Below are 25,879 nucleotides of genomic sequence, written 5' to 3' on the forward strand. Positions count from 1 at the left end.
GGAGGCTGGACACATTTTATACTGGGCTCAGTTGAGTATTTAAGACCTCAAGCCCTATCTCCACAGTGACATACTTCCTTTAACAAGGCCACACCTCCTCTAATAAGGTACTTCCTAATAGCCAAGCATTTAAACACATGGATCTGTGGGAGCCAAACCTATTCAAAACTCCACATTCCACTCCCTATCCCCTATAGGTTTACAGACAAAAATAATACAACAGGCATTTAATTCAACTTCAAAAGTCCCCATAGTCTATTACAGTTTCAAGAATGTTTAAAAGTCCGAAGTTCAATGTCTCTTCTAAGATGCATGCAATCTCTTAACTGTAATTCCCTATAATATCAAAATAAAAAACAGATCACATACTTCCAATATACAATGGCACACGATATATATTACCATTCCAAAATGTAGGGGAGGGAGCATAGTAAGGAGATGCAGAGCCAAAGCAAGACCAAACACCAGCTGACAAACTCCAAACTCTGCATCTCCATATCTGATGTCACAATGTTCGTGAGCTCTCTACTCTTTCCACCTTTGTTGACTACAACACACTTCTCTCTCCTGGGCTGTTCCCACTTCCTCTTAGCAGCTCTCCTTGGCAGGGATCCCATGGCTCTGGCACCTTTAACATCTTGGGGTCCCCAAGGCAATCCAGGCTTTCCCATTATACTTTCATGCGATAGACTCCTCGGCCTCTATCCGGGATGCCCTGGCCACATACCTGGCCTCAGCAGCTTTCTTTACTCACAGAGGGAAATGAATCTTTGATTCTAAAGCCATAACCATGTGGCCAAAGCTGCCAAGTCAGCTGCCTGCTGGGCTGAAACATGGTCCCCTTGTTCAATTACATCTTTACCAGCTTTCTCTTTGTTATGGCTTCCTTCACTGCCTAAGCCTGGTTGTCCTGGAATTTGCTCTGCAGACCAGGCTGGCCTTGAACTCAGAGATCTGCTTGCCTCTGTTTGCTGGGATTAAAGGAGTGCACCACCATACCTGGACCTAAGCTTTTCTTTAATTTCTTTTCACAAGATGGAAGCTTAGCTGGGTAGGATCTTGCCCTGAAGTCACCACTCCCTAATTTCACTTAGTATCTTTAATATGTTTATCTCCCTGAACACAGCATTTAGCTCCATTCCACTTTTGGGTGCCCTTTTTACCCTTGAACCATACATTTTTTATTTTTTCTTTCTAATCTTACTACATCCCATCAAAATGTTCTTCTAAGAGTGAACTACAGGACAGAATCTATGCTAGGCTCTTTTGAGATCTTCTTTGTCAATTCAATTAATCTAAATCTCTTCACTTTAGCCTCAGCCAGACTCTTCAGATAAGGGCAAAAAGCAGCCATATCCCTCACCAAAATACTACAAGAATGATCTCTAGGCAACATACTAAAGTTCTTCTTCTCTGAACCATCATTAGCCAGGTCCCCTTGGCAGTACTGTCCTCCATGCCAATTAAACCCCTTAATACATCCCACTGCTTTGCTAATCCCAAATCCACATTCTTCTAAACAAACCCTGTCAGACCTGTCACAGCAATACCCCAGTTCCAGTAACAACTTCTGTCTTAGTTAGGGTTGCATTGCCGTGAAGAGACAGCATGAGCAAGGCAACTCTTCTAAAGGAAAACATTCACTTGGGGCTAGCTTACAGTTTCAGACATTTAGTTAATTATCGTCATGGTGGGAAGTATGGCAGCCTGTAGGCAGATATGGTGCTTGAGGAGCTGAAAGTTCTCTATCTTTATCTGAAGGCAGCTGAAGGAGACTGGATGTGTTTCATACTGGGTATAACTTGAGCATTCAAGACCCCCAAGCCCCACCTCCAGAGTGACACACTTCCTCTAACAGTGCCACTCCCTGTGACCAAGCATCCAAACACATGAGTCTGTGGGGGCCAAACCTTCTCAAACCACTACACATTTCTGCTTCCATTGCCACAAGCCTGCCAGGGTGCTCTGCCTCAAAGCAGGGCAATCTTGATCTGAAACCCGAGAAGCCACAAGCCAAGGTCAGGCACTCCGCCTTTCCAGTTGTCATCTCAGTTATTTGCCACAGGCAGACAGAGTTGAGTAGCACAGTGCGGACTCTTCACTGCTGGTCGGCTGGCTTGGTGAGCTAGCCAACTGAGCACCAGTCTGCTGTGGATGGGCAGGACGTATGCAAGTTAGCTAACCCATCCCAGTCAGGTTTTCCATCAGTAAAATAGGAGTGGAGACTCTAAGGTACTTCAGAGGATTATAATTGCATAATCACTATGGAGTTATAGGCCCAGGAACTCAGCAAATGGTGACTGTCAGCAGCTGTCAATTTAAGTCATCAAAAAAATATTATTATAATGACCACTACCAAGAAATTTGAAATATAGCTTATGTGTCTATAGAACAGTCCAAGAAACTGCTTCTGACTGATAGTAATAACAGAGTGCAGGCTGGGCTGGGCAATGTTTATAAAATACCTTTTAAATTAGAAAAAAATATCTGTTTTCTTGGCATTCATGATGTGTCTCCAGAGAACTTCCATAGAGTGTATTTCCTCACTCTATGGAAGTTCTTGTCTCTAAATTTTGTCTTTACTTTTTCAGTAAATGTGAAGTTGGGGTGTTTTAAGTTACTGGGTCTGTGTTTGTATTTCTTGCTGAATATGGAGTGACGGTATAGAGCTGTCCCCAGCACAGTAGGGGGCATGTCTTTTTAAAAGGAGGGAAATCATGCCTGAGAGCAGCTTCATAGAGTGGTCAACGGTTTGAAACACTAGCCAAGTTTGGTGTGTGGTGTGTAGCTACAGCACCCGTGGAGCGTGGGCACTGAGCCTGTGAGTTTGAGAGGCAGGCTTGGGTAGAGGAGGCTCTCCTTCCAGTGGGAATAGGGATGGATCGGGGTTTAACTCCTCTCAGCTTGGTGCTACAGCAAGAAGCCAAGTCAGCATTTGGTTTCGCCTGCCTCCCATGACCTGCCACCCCCACCCCACATTTACAGATTGCTCATAAACATCACGGCCCGCTTGTTCACAGCAGCAGCAGGAAGCCAGAAGCCAGTACCTCAGTAGGACTTAGTCCAAGGGACGTTACCTTGGGGATTATTATACAGCGCAATACTAGCCATGGAATTTCTTACCTGCCTGACTGGAACATGGAACAGTTAATTGCTTCTCAGGGAAAAACAAAAAAGCTGTTGGTAGCCCTGTGGGAAGACTCCAGTGCTCCATCAGAGCAGGGGCTACAAAGAGAGAGGGTGCATAGATATGTCAGCAGATTGCCTAGGCAACGGTCCACACAAGCTTCATGTAGGTCTGTCTCCTCTGTAGCAGGGAGACTGATCCCGGAGAAAACCCTGTCCAGTGACACGGTGTCAGAGTGCGGGTATGGCGGCGTCCCAGTGCTGCACTGGCTGTGGCTTTCCCAGGAAAACTTGAGTTTTCCTTCCCCTGGGGCAGAGGAAGGGTGTGCTACAGACACAGGCAGGAAATGAGCCATTGCTCAGGTTTGATGGGGCTACTGTGGGGGAAGCTAAGCTGGACCCTTGGGTACTTCCACTGTGCAGTGTATCAGAGGACCATGGAAGCATGGGGAGAAGACACTCATGCGTGGTGCAGGCTCTGCACTTTTGTTCTCCGACCTGCACAGTGGTCAGCTCCAGATGAGAAGCACCCAGACCTTGGTGTGACTGAGAGCAGGGAGCTTACCTGCTTTGCAAGAAATGGCAGCGCTGGAACCCTGAAGCGATAACTCCAACCAAGTCAAGTATATGCAAAGAAAGGAAGCCAGGGGTGGGGTGGGGTGGGGTGGGGGAGATATGCCATGCTTCACCATCAGTGTGTGGGGGCTGCCTGTGCTGGAGCCCACCAGAAGCACTCACGACCTGAGGAGAGCCTGAAGTGAGAAGGCCCCAGGGCAGCAGCTGCATGCAGGCCGCAGCAGGTGTGGGAGCATTTGAAATGTCCACGGAGCTTATGCCACCCTCTCCTGTGGCTAGGCTTGCCCTGCAGTGCTGCTCCTGACCTCTGAGGTAGAGGAAGATGGCACCTCTCCTCCCAGAGAAGAGCTGGGTGGCAGCCACCCTCTAAATTTAACCCAAAGCTCCCTTCCATAGGCACATGTGCTAGTTACTGCACAGGCTGTCTGTGGACAGATGAGGATAATGGCTGGAGGGAATTAGCAAGTCTGGGGAGGAGGGCCTATCAGCAGAGGGACAAATTTAGGATCTTTGAAGACATCTGGTCAGCAGGCCGCAGCCTGTGACTGACAGGGATTAATAATGGAAAGCCCTTAGTTCAGTGTTTCTGGAGCCTCAGCCATCCATATCTAGGACTGCAATCTGCCCAGTCGCAGCCGCTTCCATGTGGACAGTGGAGGATTTAGGCCCCTTAATTTTTATCTCTTGTGAGTCTAAGGCTCCAGTCTTCTGTATTCAACTGCCTGGAGTGTTTTCTAATCAGGAGCGTGTTGAGGGGCTGATGTGTCCCCTGTCATATGCTGGAAGGTATACAGCAAACACACGCTGGCCAGTGGCCCCAGAGCTATGGCTAACCTACTGCACCTTGATACTCTCTCAGGAGCTTCCAGCTTCACTGTCCCACAGTAGTTCCTGTTTGAAGGCTTTGTTCCCAGTCCCCAGTGCTACACGAAGTGCTGGAACTTTAAGAGGAGCCTAGTGGTAGCAAGTTGGGTTATTAGGAGTTTGATCTTGACTGTAGTCTTGAGACATTGGCTTCCTCTCTCCATATCCTATCCTCCTTGATGTAAGGACTTCCTTTACCACATATGCCTAAACAAGGAACACTGCCTTGCCACAGACCCAAACACAGTGCTACAGCTAAGGAATCAGGGGCTCAATGCAGTTAGCCAATCATGGGCAGAAACTCATGAACACATAAGCCAGAGTAAGCCATTTCTTCCCCAAGTATTTTGTCATAGCATTGGAACGTCAACACATATAAGTGATGTCGCTAACACCTGTCACTGTCCTCTGTGCTCTCCAAAGCAAGCCGCTCTCAGAACTCATCTCGGATTCCTTTTCTGCAGACTCAGGCAGCTGGATAAGCATGGCCAGGCTACAGCGCAGCAGCTGGTGCAGCTGCTTAACAAGCAGAATCAGCTTCTCCTGGAGCGACAGAACCTGTCTGAGGAAGTGGACCGGCTGCGAGCCCAGGTAGGGTGGGAACACACACAGGGACCTCTGTGGGCCAGGCTGAGGGCAGCCTTGGGTCACGTGGGAGCACACCAAGCCCCCTATAACTCAAGGGGGCCCAGGGCTGCATGGCAACACACACAGACCTTCTCCTTCCCCCTTTCCAGGATGCAGTGTCACAGGCCCAAATCCCCAAGGTCACTTAGGTCAGGTCATAAGCTGGGAGAGTGTTATGCCAAGCATAGACCGAAGCTTGTCTCTCATCAGACTCAGGCACTTGTATCAACCCAGGCGTACCAAAGGCAGCCACACCATGCAGGAACACTGGTGGGGAAGGCTAGCGGGGAAGAGGAACAACAGAGCTCAGGCCCAATATGTGGAGGAGGCAGCTGTGAACTACTCCTGAGGACTGAAGGACTTTAACAGTAGAAGAAAGAGGTGCTCCCAGATGGGAAGGTCTCATGAGAGTAACCAGATGTCTTAGCCCGATTCAGTAGCCTACTGTCTGAAACATGCACTCACTCTGTCCAGTTAAGCAAGCCAGCAAGGCTGATATTATTGTCTCCATTTTGCAGATAGGGAAACTGAGGCTCAAACAAGCATATTCAGCTAGCAAATAGGGGCACAGCAAATGGAACCTAAGTCTGACTCCAGAGCCCAAGCTGTCCCCATTCAGGTTAGATAATGGCGGAAAAGAGCCCAGGTGAGTTGGACGGGCGGGTGGCACAAACTACTGTTCTTCTCAGCAACTTTTCCTCACATCAGAGAGGCTCTGGGTGTTTTGCCCCATCAAGCAATTTGAGAAGATAAGGATGTATACGTGTGCTTGCAGTGGTTAGTGGGGAAGCATCTGGAAGTGAAAGGAAGAAAGACCATTTTTCATTCTCCATTCAAAAGGACCTTGAGCTGACAATCTTGACCTGCCTTGAACTCTACCTATTCAGTCCTGTAAATTGCTTCAAGTTCACAGTTGTGAAAGATCCAAACTGGACACCGGGCAGAGGGCTTACACAATGGTAGAAGTATGCACCGGAGGGCTACAGGGCACAGGTCGGCAGGATCTGACCATATACTGACCACTGTCTGGAATGTGTGTAAACACCCAGTTGTGGTGGCTCCTGACACTCCAGGCATGTCTGGAAGCAGAACCCAGGAGCCTCCATTTATATGCTATTGGGGTAATTTGTAAAGACAGAAAGAACCTCTTAGTTTGGAATTGTAGCCAGAAAACTCCATTTGCAAACCTTGGCCAAGGCACCCATGGCTCTCCTGAGCTTCCATTCTCACCTGCAGCATGAGAATGAAGAGAACTGGGCATGTTAGGGTAGTGGTGTGCTCAGGGGGATCTTAGGAACTTGGTAGCCTGAAGTGCCGCATACTTGAGGTCACTTTCTCCCCTTCCTGAGAAGTTCCCATAGTGCCAGCAGTGACACGACCATCTTTACTGTGCTCAGTGCTCAGTGCAAAGTCAGTCTCCTAGAGGATCTGGATTTTGGTCATAACCCAGGTCTGTGGGCAGGTCCAAGGGAGAGCTGGTTCATCGGAGTCCAACATCCCCAGAGCCACCTTTGGTAACTAGGCTGTTGTGACATGATGGACTGGGATCTGTGGCATGGTAAGCTTTGCCACCGCCCTTTTTTATGGCACACACAGATCTTAACATGGAACACAGATATTTTTAGAAGCCTTTTCCTGAGTTTTAAAAGCTTGAGAATTTCCAAATTCACTGCACTTAAAAGAAAATGTTCCAGGAGAAAGGTCTTCCTTTGCCGGTGGCAATACAAATGACTTGTCTACCCCTGCTCTCTGATAATGGCCTGTCCGGAGCATTTCTGACAGGGCTTTTTATATTGAAATTCTATCCTGGGTGTTATTTTAAGATGACCAGGACGAAAGAAATTTGGCAGAGGTAATGGCTCCCTGCTGCAAATGCTGGGAGCAGTGAGAGGTTTTGCAAGCTCTTTGCACAGTCTCTAAACCCAGTACTCTTTGGCACAAGAGTTACATTGGTCTCCATGTGCTGGCACTTGGTGGTCTGGGACTAATGTGATTCATTTTTTGCCCAAAATAAACATGAATTGTAAACTGATTTTTAAATAAGGAATCCTTGAAGTAAGCAAGTCAAAGTTTGACTGACTGCCTGTATCTGGTTGGGGAAGAGGCTCCTCGGGCTACGGAGGGAAAGGCTGTGCTTCGACCTGTCTCCGCCTGGACTTCTGGGTATCTGAGGCTTATAGACGCCTTTGTGTCCAGTGTGGCAGTGGTGTGGCTTAAGGCCTCCATTTTCTCTGCCTGGATGAATTAAGCATAATAGCTTAATTTTGCATGTCAAACTCTGAAAATCCCTGTCTGCTCAGAACGAAAAAGAGAGTGGGTATTTTCTGACCCAGACAGCTGCTTGGGAGCTTAGTCACGTCCTTCAGATTGGCTCTATTTCCTAAGCCCTGGCCTGTTCAGAGAAACAATAGTGGACTCCAACAGGAAATGCCTTGTTTCTAAGCCTTGATTATTCTAAATGGCTTCTGTTTAGATTTGAGTCACACACAGTCTCTTGCCCATGAAGGGAACCTATCCTGGTTGTGAGTGACTATGTACCAATGCCACTTGGGGCTGGAGATCTTACACAGCTGCCATGTGGTAGGAAAGTGACTGTGCAGGGCAGCCCTCCAGCTGCTTTATAGCACGCTCCTACCTCAGGACTCACTAAAAATGGTGGCTTTCCTAACTTCTTCACTCACACTGGGAGGAGCTTTTAGAAAAGGAAGGGCCTTTAGAAGTCCCTGTGTGGACATGACCATACTGGCTTGGTCTTACCCTGGCAGTAGCCCCCTCAGCCTGACTCTGATGTGAGAGCTGGACCAGACCCCTGTTCTCTCTCCTTGCCTGACTTGCCAGAGCTGCCATAGTGGTAGTGTGGAGGTGGCTTGTGGGTGAGGACCATGGGTCCCAGGGGCAAGGCTTGAATGGGCAAAGCTTGGAGCAGAGTTGGGGTCAGAAGCCTAAACCCAAAGAGTAACATCTGGCCGGGAAGGCCCCGGGGGGCCAGCTGGCGAGAAATTGGATTCTGTTCCTGGGAAGAATAGGTCTGGGAGAGGGAGGAGGACAGAAACGTTCTGTCCAGTGGGAGGGCTGTTTCTTCCATCAAGATGGGTTTGAGTTACTTACTGGGTAATGACTCTGGTTTCAGCTGCCTGGCATCCCGCAATAGCTGTCACCCTAAGCAGCAGCCTGTTCAGTCCTCAGCATTCAGTCTGGGGAGGGATTCCCTTTGAGTCCCTTCTTATGAATCACTCACAGTTTAGAAAACAGAGTCGGAAGCTGCCGTGTCAGTGGTTAATCAGTTGGCCCTATGACTTTTAAGCATTCTTGGCAGCGAATGTACTTTCTAATTTGATTTAAACTTGTGCAAGGATCGAGCAGCCATATGTGATTATATTCAAGATCATCGACATTATCTCATTACATCCAAGGACTCATTGAATAGAGTTGAAAATAAGCATGAGAGGCAAATCCTAGGGAGGGGCAGAGAGGCCTGCTTGTGAGTAGAAGCAGACACAGGATTGAATCTGGCGATGGGCAGCTCAAGTGAGGGTGGTTCAGACCCACTGGCTGGAGGGGAGCAGAGAGACAAAGTGGGGACCTAGAGATGGTCACTCTTATCTTGTCCTTCTTAGAGTCCAGGGGCTTTGCCTAGCTGACTTCAGGGCCCACACACAGTTAACTACCTGCAAGACAGATGGTGTCTTATGAATGGAACAGAAAATATACCAAATAAAATAATTTACAAAGCCTCCTCCTGAACCAGGATTTTTTGGAAAGAATTCTAAATAGATGAAAACAAACAATTTGATTTCAACCAAATTGTTGTTTTTTTGTTTTTATCCTGATTTTCACCCGAATTGTCAGTCTCAAAAATAAACACTGATACATTCCCAGAAAATATTTTTCAAATAAAAACTGACTCTGTTAAAGTTTGCCCTGATTCTTTCAAAACTGTGTACAAGACACTGTCAACCAAAGTGACTTGCATATTTTTTTAAATCAACTTGAACATATGCAGCTACGATGTCATTAACTCCCTGCTGCTGGGTGTTTTTAGAGAATGACATAAGACCCTGGGTTGCATTTCTAACATAATCACTGGGAAATCCTGGAGACTTCCCCACGCAGCTGAAACAGCAGTTAGCTCAGCAGTTCATCTAGGTGCCTTGTTTGTCACTAATACTGAGGAGCACACTAGACTTCATCTAAGAGGCCTGTTCTAAGAGTTCCCTTTGTCCAAGAATGTGTACTTCCAGAATAGGAATGGTGGGTGAAAAATGCTGAATTTTATATTGCCTCAGATGCATTTGCTCCTCTTTCTGCTTTCTGAGTTAGACATTATATTTTGCAATATAAATTCACAATCAAGTTTTTAAAGGGAGCTAAATATTTTAATCCAATTAGACAAGTGAACAAAACACTGAATATTACATGCAGTGGAGATAAGTGGTTCTTGCCTTTAAAAGACTGCAATTCCGTCACATTACAACCCCAAATGTCAGTGTTGTCTTCATTTGTAACGCTTTCAAACACAAGGCAGCCAGAGGCTCCACTCTGCTGTTGGTGACACTGTCTGTCCTTTGGAAATTCTTAAAATTTATTTCCCATGGAAATATGATTCACATAAAACAGATACCTGCCCCTTTGCAGAGAAAGTGCTTGGAAGCCAAAATAATGACATGTGATGCTGGAGGGGTTCTGGTGATGACCTGCATGCTTAGAAGATACTTTGCAGGTGCTCCTGCAAGAGCATCCGTGTCTCTGGCCTACCTAGAGCTGCCTCCCATCATGTGAAGTCCTGCTTTGTCTTACGGATAGCCTCTCCACCCTTTCTACTTTCCCCTGGCTCTGGCTTCTGAAGAGGCAGCAGAGCCAGACCAACCATGGAAGGGAACCACAGCTGTCTTTAAAAGCTCAGACAGGTGGCCAGCAAGGAGTCAGTGCTGATCTATGGTGACTTGTGACTTCTGCCTTGCTTCATAGCTGACAGTGGCCAGAATCTTGGTATTCCTACCAGAAACTCTGGCCTATGTTGGGAAGACTGCTCTAGGGTCTGGTGGGCACTGCTGAGCTTGGGAGATATTACCACTTGCTAAACTAGATGTCCTTCATAACTCACTCCAGTCTGTAGCACACAGGCAGGATACTCTATTCTCCCCATCTGGGTTGGTCATTTTGGGTTGCCTCCTATCTTGCCCTTTAGAATGTTGTCGTGTCTGCTGCTCAGTTCTTCATGGATGTACCACAGCAGGCCTTGAGAATCATGGTAGGATCTGTACCTGGAGGTCACATGCTCTGCATCTTAAGTATTGGTTAGTTCCCATTTGGAGCCCAGGCCAAGTGCCACTGAATTTTGTAGTCACTGTCAATATCACAACAGGATCATGGGGCCACTGGAGAGAAATCATGTCATATTCTCTCAGGCAGATGGAATGATATAGCCCACCGGAGACATGTATGGGAAAGTGGAGCAGCTGGGTGCATAGAACCATTAGGGAAGGCAAGCCACAGGAAGGATCTGAGGGCCTGAATGTACCTCTGTCACCTCAGAACAAGAAGGACCACTGAGAAAGCCCTTACTCTTAAAAGTAGATGCCTACTGCCAGGGGTATAGGAACAGAGCATTTGGGAACTTCACCACATGAGGTAAAGTACACACAGAGAGCCACAAAGAATGCTGACTTGAGCAGTTGTTGGACACTAAAGGGCATTCATTAAGAGGTTGAGGTGAGACCAGCCTGGGCCACACAGTGAGAAGTCCAACCTCAGTGGAAAGGAAAAGAAACAAAGGAAATGGCAGCTGGGACTACAAAGCAAGAATCTAACCCAGCAGGAAGAAGGGCTGGGGGGGACCCTAAAGCATGGTCAACTGGGAAACACGTTGGGTCACCCCATACATCTCACTTCATAAAAGGCCAAGTTTAAAATAAACTTCAGAGAGCCGGGCGTGGTGGCGCACACCTTTAATCCCAGCACTCGGGAGGCAGAGGCAGGCGGATTTCTGAGTTCGAGGCCAGCCTGGTCTACAAAGTGAGTTCCAGGACAGCCAGAGCTACACAGAGAAACCCTGTCTCGAAAAACCTAAAATAAATAAATAAATAAATAAACTTCAGAAATAAATTGAGCACAAAACCCAAGGTTTGGGGGAAAAGGCTGTGGTAGAAGGGAAAAGTAGCAAGTACGAAGGCCAGCTACACCAGGCTGGACCCCAGAACACAAGGGCACCTTTCTTCTGCTCCCAGGGCGGTCAGGGCCAGAAGACCACACCAGTGGCCATGGTAACAGGGGAGGGCTGAATGGAGAGACAGTTGTCAGAAGTTCAAGCTGAGAACATTGCCTAGACATATGCCTTCTCTCCAAGACTGAGACCACAGTGGCTGCAGAGCTGAGGACAGAAATGCACATTAGTAACACCTCTGACACACGACTGCAGACAAGTCAGACTATGATAGTAACTCACATTTTGTGTCTCTGGTACTGTGTGGAAAGATCAGGTGGCACTAAAGAATGTCACTCTGGCAGGCAGTGTGGCAGAGACACTCAGAGTGTGAGACTTGAAGAGGATATGCAGTGGCAATAAGAAACTGTGTGCCTACCCAAAGTAAAGCCTATACCGACTGGAGAGGAACAACTCTTGCTCCATGTGCATGTGACTTCACATGTGCCTGTCCTGCCTCACATCCTATCAACCCAGGAGGCTGTCCCCAGTCAAAAGGGCAGGGCATGCGGCAATAGGGAGCCCAGCGATACCACATTATTAGATGGCCTTGGGATCACAGGCACCCAAATACTCACAGAGAGATGCATTTCTGGGCTAATGAAGATCCTGTTGCAAAGTTCCATTCTCTGCCACAGGGCCTCACTCATCTGAACTGAAGGGAGGATTTTTTTTCTGCCCAAGTTCATTCACCTCTAACTTCTGAAATATACTTGTCATGGTTTGTGCGGATTCATGTTCAGTCACTTACTTCCTTGGGTTGGAAGCCCTTGTGTCTAGGGGTACAGGATAACAGGCAGCAGTCTTACCTTGCTATCCTCAGAGCACGGGGCAGAGGGGTTTCCCCAACTAGTCACTTTCAGAACCAGTATCACCTTGTTCAGTGAATGCTAGCATCAGTGTTAAAACCTGTCTGCTGGTTAAATTGGTCACAGACTTGGACTGACAGATGTCCCAGACCCTCTATGGAAGTCTGAGAACCGAGCTCCCTTGCGCTCTGAAAAGCTCCTCATTGCTAACCTCACGCTGTTCTGCCTTTGCCTTTTGCCACAACCCCACCTCCATTCCCTTTGAGAAACCAGTCTGCTCATGTAACAGTTCACTAAAAGCCATCACCATGCTAGTCACACATGGTAACATCTATCTGAATGCACACATGACCTTCTCCAAAGGGGGAAAAAGAAAAAAAAGAAAAGCATTTCCAACATGTCTCACTTTCTCAAGTTAGACATCCCTACCAGGGAATCAGGGATTCTACAAGGCAGCAGAATTCTCCCTTAGATGCTAGGTCGAGTTCCAGGGCTGGGTGGTCCCTGGCCTGTGCTCTACCATCCTGGCCCAATGGAACCTGCAGTCCTGGGGCTACCATAGACAGCTCTCCTTAGACTTTCATAGTACTGTAGCTGGTCATCTTCCACCGAAGGCACCACAGAACTAGGGAGACATTCTAATAGACCTAGTGGGCCATGTGCAACGTCAGTATTGTCACTTGCCTAACCCTTGGCTGCCCCCAACCCCCGACCAAGTGCAAAACCTTAGAAATGAGACTCAGTATCATGGCTCCTGCCTTCTAGCATGTGAGTGGAGCATCTCTGTGAGAGTATAAAAACACATCTGTACAGTTTCAAGAAATGGCAGGTAACAGACACACTTTGTGTAACTTTGTGCCATCTTCATCTTCTCCACGTTTGGCCATCTAATGTCTGATCAGTTTCCTAACACATAGTTCAGCACACTGTCACAATGTCAACTGTCCACAGGTAGAAGTACACATAGGCCTGGAGTACAGGCTGCTTTCAGAAGGAAAGCATTCGAAGTATATGGCTTGATACCGATATACAAACAGGGCTTTCTTTGGTCTCTGGTAGCAGGCACAAATTTTTAGTACAGTTGGCTACACATAATTTTCACATTTTTAGCAACAGAAACTTTTTCTCTAAAACTTCAGTGATAACAGCTGACCAAACCAGCAAATGAGAAAACAAATACCCATGATCTATTTAAACTTACTTTTTATTATCATTTTTTTCCAGTTACCCAGCATGCCACAATCTGATTGCTGACCTGGATGAAACAGAGTGAAATAAATGATTTACAAAGAGATATTTACATTCATCTGATTTGTACTTAATGTGCCACAGTGCACCGAAACCTCCCCAGGGAGACACCACCGGGGACTGCAGGGGGGCTGGTTCTCATGCCATGGTCTGTCCCTGTGCTACGGACAGGGAGCTTGCTTCAGCATCAACTGGCTAGGGCTCGTTGGGAGTGTGTGCTCAGAACAGCTTCAAGTCACTGATTTATGCTGTCTCTAAAGTATGCACAGGGATTAATAAAATGACCTTCCTAAAGACTTGAGTTGTTCTGCTTCCTTTTCATTTTGTAGCAATGACAAAACACACGGAAAGGCACATGTTTGAAGTCAGCCAACGTGGACTGAAGAAGACCCCCCTCCTCCTGCCGGCCACTGCTTCTTTCCGCTCATGACTGTGTCTACCTTTAGCCAGCATCCAGTATTTCCCATCGAACTGTGTGCACTCAGGAAGCACTCTGCATTTTTCTTCCCATTCTGAACAACACAAAGCAAACCCCTCCCCCTCCCCCCAAAAAGGCATCTTTGGCTCGATGGTGTCAGATTTTTGTCTTCAATAGCAGTATTTGAGAGGAGCCTAAAAACAAATGTATGTGAAATTAGAAAATTTACTTAACAGTATATCAAATATCTGTACACAGATCATAGTCTTAGTCTAAAATAGTATTTCTACTATACAGTCAAGCCCTCAAATGCTTCAAAGGAATACAAATGGACACTGGAAGGTCTGGGGTGTAGCTTGGTGGCAGAGCACTTGCCCAGCATGTGTGAGACCCTGGGTTCCTACCCCAGCACCACAAAATAAACCAAAACCAAAAAGACAGATGGAGATAAAGCCCGGATGCTGAGATGGTCATGGCGTCTGAGGGAGGGATGAAAGACTAAGGGCAAGCCTGCATGCGAGACCTCACCTCTCCCTGCCCGCAGCCCGGCTGCCTGGCAGCCTGGGGCTCTCAGCAGAGGCCTGGTGTCCACATGCTCAGCCTGCCCTTCACAAACATGCAGCTTAGGCCATGGTGTGCTGGCAGCATGACGGCACATGGGCCATCCTCATCTCTGGGGCATGCCAAAGGTGCAAGCCTCGAACAGCACAACTTCTGAGTTACAAGTTTCTGGTTTCATCAACTGTGCTAGACATAAAGCTGTCACAGGTTTTAACTGTCCTCAATTCTGTTTTATGTATACCAGGAATAAATTATACAATATTCTAAAAATAGCACCTTTAGAGAGTTGTAGAGGTCACTTTATTTCAGCCTCGTGGATCTGCCAACCCCAGTTGATTTTGAGGACAGCACATGTATGAATGTCCCCAAATTTGGCTGTGAGAAATACACATGCATGCCTAACTGGTCCCAAAAGTCATTCCTCTCTCTGTTGAACTCACAAGAGCAAAGCCAAATTCTACAATTGTAGTTTATGAGGTAAAAATCAGAAAGACACCCCGTCCAAAACAATGGAATCCAGACATTCTAGTCATCAATTACTCACGTCTAAGTCAAATTGACATGAAGGGTTAAAGACACCCTTGCCAGGAAGGGTGTGGCACAGCATGTTATCAGGAAGACATTAGTGAGAAGCTGCATTCCTTGAGGATTCTGGGCCCACACCCTTTCTTATTAAGACCTTTAGGGTCTGCAACCTACTCTTTCTCTGGCACCCTAGTGGATGTGCCTTAAAATCTACTGCTGGTGGCCAGGGACTCCACTCCTAGCCCTTTATCAGTTTGTACAAGCATGCTATTGGCATTTTGGTCAAGTAAAAACACCCTATATGTGTTTTATGGAAGAGAAATTTACCTCTTTTCCTATCACACCTTCATACAGGGTTGGTTAATAACAGCTGGGGCTATAATCATTTTTCCAGAAAAGGAAATTTAGTTTTCTGAAATTACAGAGCCATATCCAACAACAACAAACAGAGAAGCAGCAGATTGACATAGGGCTTTATTTAAGCTGTCTGTACGAAGGAAGTAATGTGTGTCCCTATCAGAGAGTGTGAGATACTGAGAGTGGACAGTGTACAAAATCAGGTTCTTGGTAGTTACTTCACACCCTGTGGGTCATAAACGTAAGGACATGAACATCTGTAGTGTGGCCAGCCGTGACAGTGATGATAGCATCCGGGTTCATAGCTGTGTCTGCTTCAAACCCTTAACCAGATGACCAGAGCTTGTATGGATCTAGCAGAACTAGAAAGTCAAAATATGTCACAGACTACAAATCTACAGGGAGGTGACTCGATGACCAATTCAGAGGTTTCCTTTTTATTTAAATAAATACTTTACATTTCATGCTTGCCTGTAATGCACTACCAGGAGCAAGCTAAGGGAACCGTGATGTAGACAGTACAGACGGTAGCAGCAAAGTGTGTACACTGAGGTGTGGTAGAGACCCTGCAGTTAGTGAGGGAAAGAGAAGCATGTGGCCCCTGCAAGAAGTCAGCTCTGAGAAGCTGGAGGTCAGGTGGGAAGTAGGAACAATACTGGAATAATCTATGTCATTAGTGCAGAGAGCAAAGCCATCAGAGTGCTGGCAGCAGTCTGAGCAGAAGTGGCCAGTTTCCTCCCAGACAGCCCTGCATGGAGACAACAGGTCAAGGTGGAGTTGGTAGGAGCTGGACTCACAAAGCCAGAGCTGCCCAGACATGATGATGCCAGGTTTCAGGCCATCTCAACTGCCAGAACCCTAAGCTGGAGGCCTGGGCAACTCAAGCTTTTAGAGTCTCCTCCCACTCTTCTAGAGTCTCCTCCCACACCTCTGTTCTACTTCTGCCTTTCCACTGACATCTGGTGGAGGGTATAAGGAAAGAATTCTTGAACTCAAAGCCAAGAACCCACCTGTGGTGACACTCAGGTAGTCAGGGATGGGATGAGTAACCCCTTGAATGGCTGGGGACCAAGGGCCAGGTGTGAGGAGTGGCCAGCCTGAGGCATTGTCAATGTCCCCTCATTAATCTTCACAAAGTATCCTTGGCCAAGGTCATGAAATTACCTTAAGACTTGGGAGGAGAGACAAAACAAAAGAAGCTGTGTGCTTAGTGTACAGTGTCTGTTACCTCTGAGGGAGTAAATGCTCTGAACATTGGCCAGGCTCAGCTTGCTTTTTTTCCTCTCCTTTCTTACAGAATGGATGCAAGGTAACTTAAAGGACTTACCATCTCATCTACTTCGTCAATGTGAAACATTCAACATACTTCTATGTAGGAAAGCAGAAGACTGCAGATGGAAGAATGTGCATCTGTTTAACTTCCTACTAAGGGTAAACTCACCCAGGTAGAAACATGAAAAATTAGGACAACAATCTATGTCTGAGTCTGTCTTAGCTGCCTTAGGAAAATGCCCTTCATACCCCAGCAGTCCCAGCGGCCAGCCACTGCCAGCAGCGGCTCTGCGTCTCTAAGTCTGAGCCTGGAGGCCAAGCAAGACACCTGCATGAGAACATGACTTCCTACTCAAAAAGACAACGCAGTAACACTATGTCACACTGTGGTCTTCCATTTGGAGCTGTCAGTTAGTAACTGGAATCCATTTCCATGATCACTCCTTGGAGCAGCAGTTGCCCTCTTGCTTGCTGCAAGAGAGGCTTTGATCCTTGGACTTCATAGTCTGCTTTGGAAAGTGTCAGCTCCTAGCACCAAAGGGTTTAATCTGAAGATCATCATTAATGAAAGAGAAAGATGAGGTTTGCATACATGTCCCCTCTCAGTGAGAAATGTTTGGGTTGGGAGACATGAATATGTACAGAAAAATAAAAGCTAGAGGTGTTTTGTTTTCTTGTTTTTCCCTGATGGCTTGATTAAGTAATGAATGTACCTTGATAAGAATAAACACATCAGCTTCTTATCCTTTATTTCCTACTGTGTGAATATTTGTGATGTGTTCATTTTGCCGAGTAGAGTTCATTTCTCATCATCATTTGGGTCTCAGCTTTCTCCACTACTTTATGCCAGGCTATCCTCTCACATCCACTCACGTGAGCAGCCGCAACATCCATCCCTTGGCATTGGGTAGTTGGGGATGTTCTCATTTCAGCTCCAAGGGGTTCAATTACAGCATCTCTTCTCCCAAAGATTCTAGCCAGATTCTAACCAACAGATACAGTCCCAGAGCCTTACCGTTATTTTTAACGTAGGAGAAAAAGTGCATGATTCTAATGGGTGTGTACATTCCTTGCACATGGGTCAAAAGAAAACGCAGGCAATGACCTGGGAGTTGGAGCTGCGCTTGCTAACATAACAACACAATTCTTATCACTAAAAAATAAATACTACTGTAATATAAACAAAGCCATAAAGGACATTCAAAGTTTTAACATCTGAGAAAAAGCTAATTTACCTATAACTGAAAGTAAAAACTTCAAAACTGGTAAGGCAAACACCTGTTCACCTTGGTGTATAGATTTTGGCGACAGCAGGATCATTATACTGTCTACATTCTTCAGCCATCAGAGGTGATAAATATCAAGAAGGGAAAAAGGTCGCCAAGCCCAGGGGAAAAATACTCTCTGGTACAAAGTAGATCCTAAGACTCTCTAGGGGACTCTGCACCGGCAGTACTTGGTTGAACAATATCCATTTGCCCTTGAAACCTGGGCATCCATGGGTGGCACTGGGCTTCCTCCACAATAGCCAGCAGGATTTAAACAAACAAACAAACAAAAACCATGTGTATCTCATTGGCCCTTCAGTCCTCTCAATGTTTCCTAAGAATTTCCAGCCAAATGTCAGTGATACAAACTTCATGTGCTGGTCAGACATACACTGCTAAACTCTTACATACACACACCACCACCCTTCAACAATTGCTTGTTCAGAAATAAAAACTAAATCTTCTTAGTCTAATTAGTTCTTGATTTATCTCCTAGAAAGTTAACAATGTACCTAGAATCAGTGTATCTCATTTAGCCTTCACTGCTAGGGAAAACCAAAAACCAAAAGATGACACTTGATGCACAAATGAACGATGGGCTCATGACTCCCAAAGATTGTAAAATTACTTCTGAAAGTTGCTATAATAGTAAGACAGTAGCAGCAACAGCACGAGGCCTTAGACTGAGATACAAGTTCATGCAAAAACAAAACTGGAGTGTCTGTGTATATGGTTTCATGTGGGTGAGAGGTGGTGAGGGTGAAGACCCTTGGCTGGCCAGGGATGTCAGAAGGTGCCCCTGCTAACTGTAAGAGCGAGGACTGGTGGAGATGTCCAGCAATCAGTCTCAGTGGCAAAGTCTAAGATGACAGTGTAGAAACAGACGGAAAGGAACTTATTCCCGTCCACTGGCAGAGTAGGAGAACTGAGGGAAGTGTGGCCGTCGCTCGTTGTCCATGCCATCCATGCCGTCGTCATCATCTGTGGGCGGCAAACAGCGCTGTCATTTCTGTTTCTACTGTTACTCTGCCTACACACTCAGAAACAGTACATCTCATCAACCTCTCAGTAAGACTGAGGTTAAAAGACTGTGATTTCTATACACACATGGTCTACAAACGAGGAGCATTATAAAATCATCTCTAAGAAACCAAGATTTCATTATTCAATATTTTAGGAAAAACGTTACTGAAAAAAAAAAAAACAAAACAGAATACTACTTTCAAGGATCTTGCACTTCAGGAAAGCATAAAGTTCTAAATTGTAAGTCATTGAATTCTACAGAGAACCCATTAGGACTCCAAAGTGCGTGTAGTTTTTCTTCCTGGTGACCTAGGTATGACTGCAAACTCATCTTCTTAACAACTTGGAAACTGGAGTTACACATTATGAGTCCCACAATGTGCGGCTAGGAACGGAACAAGGTTCCCTAGAAGACAGCAGCCATCCTTAATTACTGAGCCATTCTCTCTCTGCAGCCTTACAATCTGTTTTTTTTTCCCAAGCAAAATATTTCCATTTCCTTAAATCCATTAAGTGGGGTAGTTTTTGTTTGTTTTTTTTTGTTGTTGTTTTTGTTTTTTTTCCAGGTTCTGTTGGGAGGATTAATTTAATGAATAGAAAAGGCTTTGCCTTCATCCGAAAAATGATTTTTAAAAATCTTTTCCATATTCTCTTCTTAATTCACAGGAACCTCAGAAGTGAGGCTGAATTGGTATTACCTAACTTTTTCAGGTCAAATGCATCAAAAACTATTGGTACGGTAGGTAGACACACTCCATCCACACACAGTTAGCGTAGGACACGACACAGATTCCCCTATGCAAAGCTGAGCAGCAATCCTAGGCAGTGCTGAGGTAGATGGAAATTTCAACCTCCTGAGAAAATATGAGTTCAGAACTAAGCCAACAGTATACATATTATAGATCAAATTCTTTAGCTGGGATGTTTGAGGTATCCACCTTTGAGTCACATAGCACAAACTCCCTATGGAAAAGTCCGTTGAAGTAGTAATGTTCCAACTCTGACACATGTCAATCACCTCTCAGAAACACTTTCCCACTAAGAGCTTGGTTTCTGAGTGTTTCTGTGCAGCGAACCTGCAGCAAATCCAGATGCTCTATGTAAGAAAGTGGTGTGCCTTTTCTACTCCCAGAGAGATGACAGGGACTGCTCTGGCTTCTGGCTGTAACCAGACCTTGTTCTAGACCTAGAAGAGCTTTACATGACAGGTCTTGGTCTTGTCTTGGAGAGAGAGGGTGAACTTGTGGGTGTCTCCAGAGAATTAAGACAGCCTCTACTGTTGCTTCAATAACACCACAATTCTGAACAGGGACAAATCTGAATCTACTGTCTGGTTATGAGGCCCACACAGGCCTATCTTTCCTCAAAGCCGCCCACTCCAGCTCTCGACTACTCAGGGTTAGTTACAATGGGCTTGTTCTTTGACTATGTCCAATGGAGGGCAGCAGCTCCCTGCTTTCTTGGGTACTTCACTGCTATCCTGGCGGGGGCTGCAGCGAAGGGAACTAGGAAACGGTACCTAGTCAGTATCTCTGGAGGACCACGAAGGCACAATGACAGCAGTTGTGAATCTACATTTACATGACCTAAAATTACAGACTACGGCTCTGTATTTGAATCTCCGCATCACACGTCGCCCGGTACCTACTTGTCTCAGAACATTTAACAAATGTAATTAGACAGTAGCAAAAGGGATCAGCTCATTCTCAAAAGAAATGTTCCTTTCCTGTGACAGGGAAGCAGAGGGCCATTGGTGGGGTAAGGAAAGACAACACATTCTAAAATCTGCTCGATTAATGAACACCAGTTAGGACAATCTGGCACATTGCTGCAGCTGTCTGCAGAAAACAGAACATTTTGCTTTCTTTCTTAACTGCTGATTTATTTTTAAAAAATAATTTAAAATTTGATTTATAAAACCAAGGTGGCAACTAGGAAGACAACTGCCAACAAATGTCATCCTGTGGACTTTAGAATCAAATCTTTATGCCTGGGTTGTGAGTAACAATGGTTCCAAGGCTACCAGAAAAACTACTCTCAGTATAGTAATGGTTCGTTGCCTCTTTTCTCTTCCCATAGGGGAAACTTAGAATCTGTGAACTGCTGAAGCAAAAGCCCTTCCCTTGGTCCTAGGAACCAAGAACTGCATTTATTGGGACTTCTCCCCTTTCAAAGAAGCGAGGACAGAGACCCTTTCACTTGCCTTTCCATCCAAGAGATCCTGATCGAGGAGAGAAGAGCCCAAGCACTAGACTCTCCTCAGTTCTAGTCTGTGGCACACCCTGTCGGGCATACACCTGACTGGCTGGACTCTTGTTGCTGTACTGTCTAGGTCCCAGCATCAGAGCAAGGTCACACTCTACTTCTGATGTCCACAGAAGTCAGATTCTCACAGGCTGATAGTCCCTACTTTGGAAATATGCTAACCCAAGGGCTTGCTGTATAGCCACTGTGTTACTCCAGAAATGAACCTGTCATCTTTCAAAGACACTGAGCCTTACACAGTCTGACCCACTTGTGTTGATTAATGCAGGCAAGGAAAGAAATTAAACTTAAATGTACATGAAGCACCTCCTAGTCATCCTCCTAGTATCATCTCAGAGGTCTTAGAAACTGAGAAATAATCCTAAAAAGTCTCCTCGGGACAGCTGCCGTAAGTGTGAGTCACAAATAGGAAGACAGAAGTGAGGATGTGCTTCCTGGTCCTTGCCTCCTGAGGCTAGGAGTACAAGCTAATCATGAAACAGCAGCTGAATAACTGCAAGAGTACTTTCAATCGCTTCCGACTTCGCTTGGCTGAGACTTGGCAGAGTTTTCAAGGGCTTACGCTACTGACTTCTATGCTCTTTCCACTTAGCTAGGGACTCTTTATACTGGAGCTATATATACATATAGCTCACTTTTCATGTCGATCCTAAGGGCCAGTTAATCAGGCCACTCAAGCTTAAAATGCTCTGGAACCTTTCTTTAAGAGCTGGCTTGTTAAGCACACCCTAGAGAAGCATGGGCTTTTGAGATTATCCCAGAGTCCCTGTGCCTCCCTGTCTCAGAATAACTAAGTGCCAGAGACAGGCATGAAGCAGGCTCTAGGCTTGCAATCTGTGCTTTTGTATTCTCTATCTTGAAAACTGGGATTTTACTTTTTCCTTTCTGAAGGGAACTATCTACTCCTGACTCATTGTTCCTAAGCTCTACCTATTCTATTGTGTTTCCAAAATCATGCATTCAGCACTCTTAAGAAGAATCAAATGTCAAAACTTTGTGTTCAAGGAATCACATTAAAGAGGCTGACACTGGCGACAGGGGCATGTCATGAATCAAGAAGGCCCAGATGTGTTATTTCCAAATTCAGGAGGTTAAGGCATAAAGGATCTGTGAGTCCAAAAGAAGCTAGGCTAATAAGAGTCCCTCCAACCTATTTTCCAAAAAGGTCCCAAGATCTTCCTAGCCTAAAGTGTACTGTGGATGCTAGTGGGGAGGTCAGACACATAAAGGCTCCCAGACTCCCAAGGACACCTTTCATGCTCACTCATTTAATAAATACTTGTCAAGACAATAGCTGTCAGGGACTGAGACCAAGGGTCATTACGTCATGAGACCCTTCCAGTAATATTATGTTATCTGACAAAAAATACCAAGTAAAGGCGCCATCAATGCAGAAGTATCACGGTAGAATGGAGTGTGGTCAGACTGCACTCTTCCTGGACTATGGCATCAATGATGGTTCTCTGGGTGAGAACATGGATATATACTAAAAAAGGAAACCACTGGAGAGCTGTACCCCGGGGAAGGCTGGTCGGCATACAACCAGCCTTTGATCCAAATGGCAGAGCCCAGCAAGAACTCGGGGTAGGCACCTCTCTTGGTCTGTTTATCTACTCACTGGCATTTCCCAGTATTCTGAACAGTTATATAGCTACCTTCCATGCTGAGACCAGAGGCCAAGGCCTATCTATGCCCATAATTTCTACTCAGATAGCCCTTTAACTACTTGCCCACAACTCCACAGGAGTTTTAACAGTCTCTAACTTTTCAGTGATACTGAAAGTCTACCAATAACATATGCAGCTCCCGTTGGCATTCAGGCATCTCAGAGCCTGGCTGGTGTCCCAGCTGTGCTGGTGACCCTGCTCTAGCTGTAATACTGGGCTTCAACATCTTTCTTTATAAAAGTTAAGCACTTCTTGTCAATGTGAAGGCATAAAAGAACCAGAAGTGCATCCATGTACACAGATATTTTCCCTGGGGGCATGCACTCTCTCAGATGCAGGGTCACTGACTCCAGATGAGTCCCAGCTTAGGTTTCAACAGTAAAATTACATAACCATGACCACTACAGGGATAGCATTTCATTTTCTTTTTTTTGTCTCGCAGACATTCAGTGTGTATAAGCAGGATCAACCAACAGTAGAGAAAATGTTAATACAAGGAAAAGAAAGGAAGAGATGCTAAAGGACAGTGCACACCTATACTTGGAATTCTTTTAGCTTTCCAAGTATCACCTCAAAATTGTACCCTATTCTCCTCCATCAAGCCCTACTTATGTATGACATCTCTTGGAGTACGAGGCATATATTAGTGCATATGAAATGACATGAGATGGTGTATGAACACACAGCCTAGTGCATTCTTAATGGAAAGTATATACAGGAGAAATTAATAGCAAACTCAATTGCCCTTAAAGATACTACTATGTAAGGAAAAGCTACTTTAAAAGAAAGTTAAATGACTACATTAGGTGGAGGCAGAGCTAGTGAGGCTCTGAAGCTGTGATGAGTGGGAACAAGGGTCTGAACTAGGGGATGCTCCTACTTGAGACATATGCCCACAGGTAGCACAGAGCTGCTAAGACAGCAGGGGGGATACAGCAAGGCTGGAATGTGGCCTCCAGTGTTCTACCCGGAAGTCTGTTCCTGCTGCTCTGCTCTGCCCTCATGGGCACTGCAAATTCTTACAGAAATGGAGGAAGAATCCCAGGAGAATGTCATCTGTGATGCAGTCAATGACTCTGGAGAAGACTGTGCCCAACTCCTTCAGAGTGCCATCAACTGCTGCATGTTCACTTACACTTTTCAGGTGGTGTTATTGTAATAGTCTGAGCTGTAAATTCTTCATCAAAATATCTGGTGTCTGTTTCAGATGTTACTTGAGGCTTAAAAGGAGGTACAAGCTATAGGAAGAAAAGAATAAAGTCAATGGATTTCAACTCAGGAAAACTTACCTTGAAGATATAATTAGCAAGCAAATAGTGAAATGAATAGTCCCAACAACTAGAAGGTGAGTCCTGTGTAAGATGGACAGGGTGCACAGCTTTCTGACAAACATAAAATGATAGCAGGAGTAGAGGGACCACCACAGGCTGGATACCAAGCGAGGATGTGGTTTTTCTCATGGCAGCAACAATCTAAGCTTGCTTGTTTTCTTCTCCCTCTTTCCTGGTACCTGGCTCAATGGTTAATATTAAATGTGTAACTTAGCGGGCATGGCGATGCACTCCCGGGATCTGCTTTCAGCACTCAGAAGGTTGATACAGGAGGATCACAATACTCCTTGGCCCAGTGGGACTTGAGAAACCAACAAAGAAAAGCTAAGGGCAACTTAATACACCTGTTCTGTAACCACAGGTCACACTGCAACTTTATTGTAAAAAACAACAAAAATCTGCTGTTTTGTTCTGCTTTGTTGAACAAGTACCAAGGCCTGCTCTTGCCGTAGAATCAGAATTCTTAGCAATCCTTGAGATTTGTGACACACTGCAACCACAGCTTTCACTCCCTCCTTCACAAGGGGATGTGTCCTCAAGGAGGCTGAAGCAATTGTGCCGGGCTGAGGGCTGGAGTGGCTCAAAGCAAGAATAGGGTGGGAGGTAAGCCTTGTACTGGCTTGGAGTTGAGGTAGGAGAGAGACACATGGGTTTCCTTTTGAATAAGAGATGTTCAGCCCCAGGACTTGTGATTCTCATCAGAACAGAATTTAAGTTTTACAGATATAAGAAAATAACAAACAGGATGAAGAAATTGGCATGTTTTGCCAAAATCTAAGAGAAAGAAACACTTAGATTCTTGGATTAATAGAAATATGTTTCCCCCTTCTCACTGGCACTAAATCTATGTTAAAATGTTTATTCTCTAGACAGATTCTATTTTTTAAAAGTTGGAAAATGGCATCTGTTCTCAAGCACAGCAACAGTAGACAACACAATGACCAGAGCAGCTTAGTGGCGCACACCTATAATCCCGGCATCGGAGACAGAGGCAGGACTGTGAGCCTAAAGCCAGTCTGGGCTACAAAGCAAGTTCCAGGCCATCATTAGCTATGCAGAGACACCCTATTTATCTCAAAGAAATAAAAATAAATAAGCAGTTTTAACCAATATTAGTCGAAATCAAAGTCAAGACATTTACAATAAGAGGCATGGGACCCCACCTCACCATGGTACCAGGAAAAATACAGTGAAATATAAACATCTGGGGAGAAACAAGCTTCACATCATGTAAATGGGGAAGGCTGGACTTATAAAATTTTGCTACAATATTTCATCAGATGTACTCCCACAGCAATCACCAGTAAAGCTAAGTCTCTGGAGTTTATTACAAATATTCAGTATTTTCATTTACTTTAAAAGACAGTGGAATAAATTTTAATTCTTTATTATTAAGAAATTTTATTCTTCCCCTACACACACACACACACACACACACACACACACACACACACACACACGTATATGTAGGGGATCTTATTTGACTGTATTTAAATAGAGCTTTCAAAGAGTTAAAAACATTAAAAAGTGCCTTTCATCCACCTCTGAGTGTCTATAAAAAGAAAGACAAACCACTAAATACATGAACTTAAAAGAAAGACACTATAAAACCTAGGAAAGAGGACCAACTGTGAGCCAAAGAACCAAAGAAAGATACCAAAGAACTAAGCTTTGATCTTAGACTTCCATTGAGAGACAGAGAGAGAGAGAGAGAGAGAGAGAGAGAGAGAGAGAGAGAGA

At 45.4% G+C, this 25,879-nt stretch overlaps 2 protein-coding genes across 13 annotated transcripts in view; one reads left to right on the forward strand and one right to left on the reverse strand.

Moving 5' to 3' along the window:
- Window positions 1-16,737, forward strand: part of Sdccag8 (serologically defined colon cancer antigen 8) — a 201,120-nt gene extending 184,383 nt beyond the window's left edge. Inside the window, exons 18-19 of one of the 4 annotated variants that reach the window (XM_029538445.1) lie at window positions 5,031-5,157; window positions 13,429-13,749. In XM_029538445.1, coding sequence (XP_029394305.1) covers window positions 5,031-5,157; window positions 13,429-13,458 — 157 coding nt within the window. In that variant the 3' untranslated portion in view covers window positions 13,459-13,749. Of the gene's footprint in view, window positions 1-5,030; window positions 5,158-13,428; window positions 13,750-16,610 lie in introns of those variants that run through there. The other 3 variants (XM_021198898.2, XM_029538447.1, XM_029538446.1) reach the window with 3 other exon arrangements.
- Akt3 (AKT serine/threonine kinase 3) overlaps window positions 13,393-25,879 on the reverse strand; it is a 250,033-nt gene continuing 237,546 nt past the window's right edge. For 7 of the 9 annotated variants that reach the window (XM_021198899.2, XM_029538455.1, XM_029538453.1 and 4 more), the window contains 2 exons: window positions 23,944-24,046; window positions 13,393-18,834 (listed from right to left, as the gene is read on the reverse strand). In XM_021198899.2, the coding sequence (XP_021054558.1) occupies window positions 18,749-18,834; window positions 23,944-24,046 (189 nt within the window). In that variant the 3' untranslated portion in view covers window positions 13,393-18,748. The remainder of the gene's footprint in view (window positions 18,835-23,943; window positions 24,047-25,879) is intronic. The other 2 variants (XR_003843865.1, XM_029538449.1) reach the window with 2 other exon arrangements.

This window comes from Mus pahari, chromosome 5, assembly GCF_900095145.1.
Source record: "Mus pahari chromosome 5, PAHARI_EIJ_v1.1, whole genome shotgun sequence".
Classification (NCBI taxonomy): domain Eukaryota; kingdom Metazoa; phylum Chordata; class Mammalia; order Rodentia; family Muridae; genus Mus; species Mus pahari.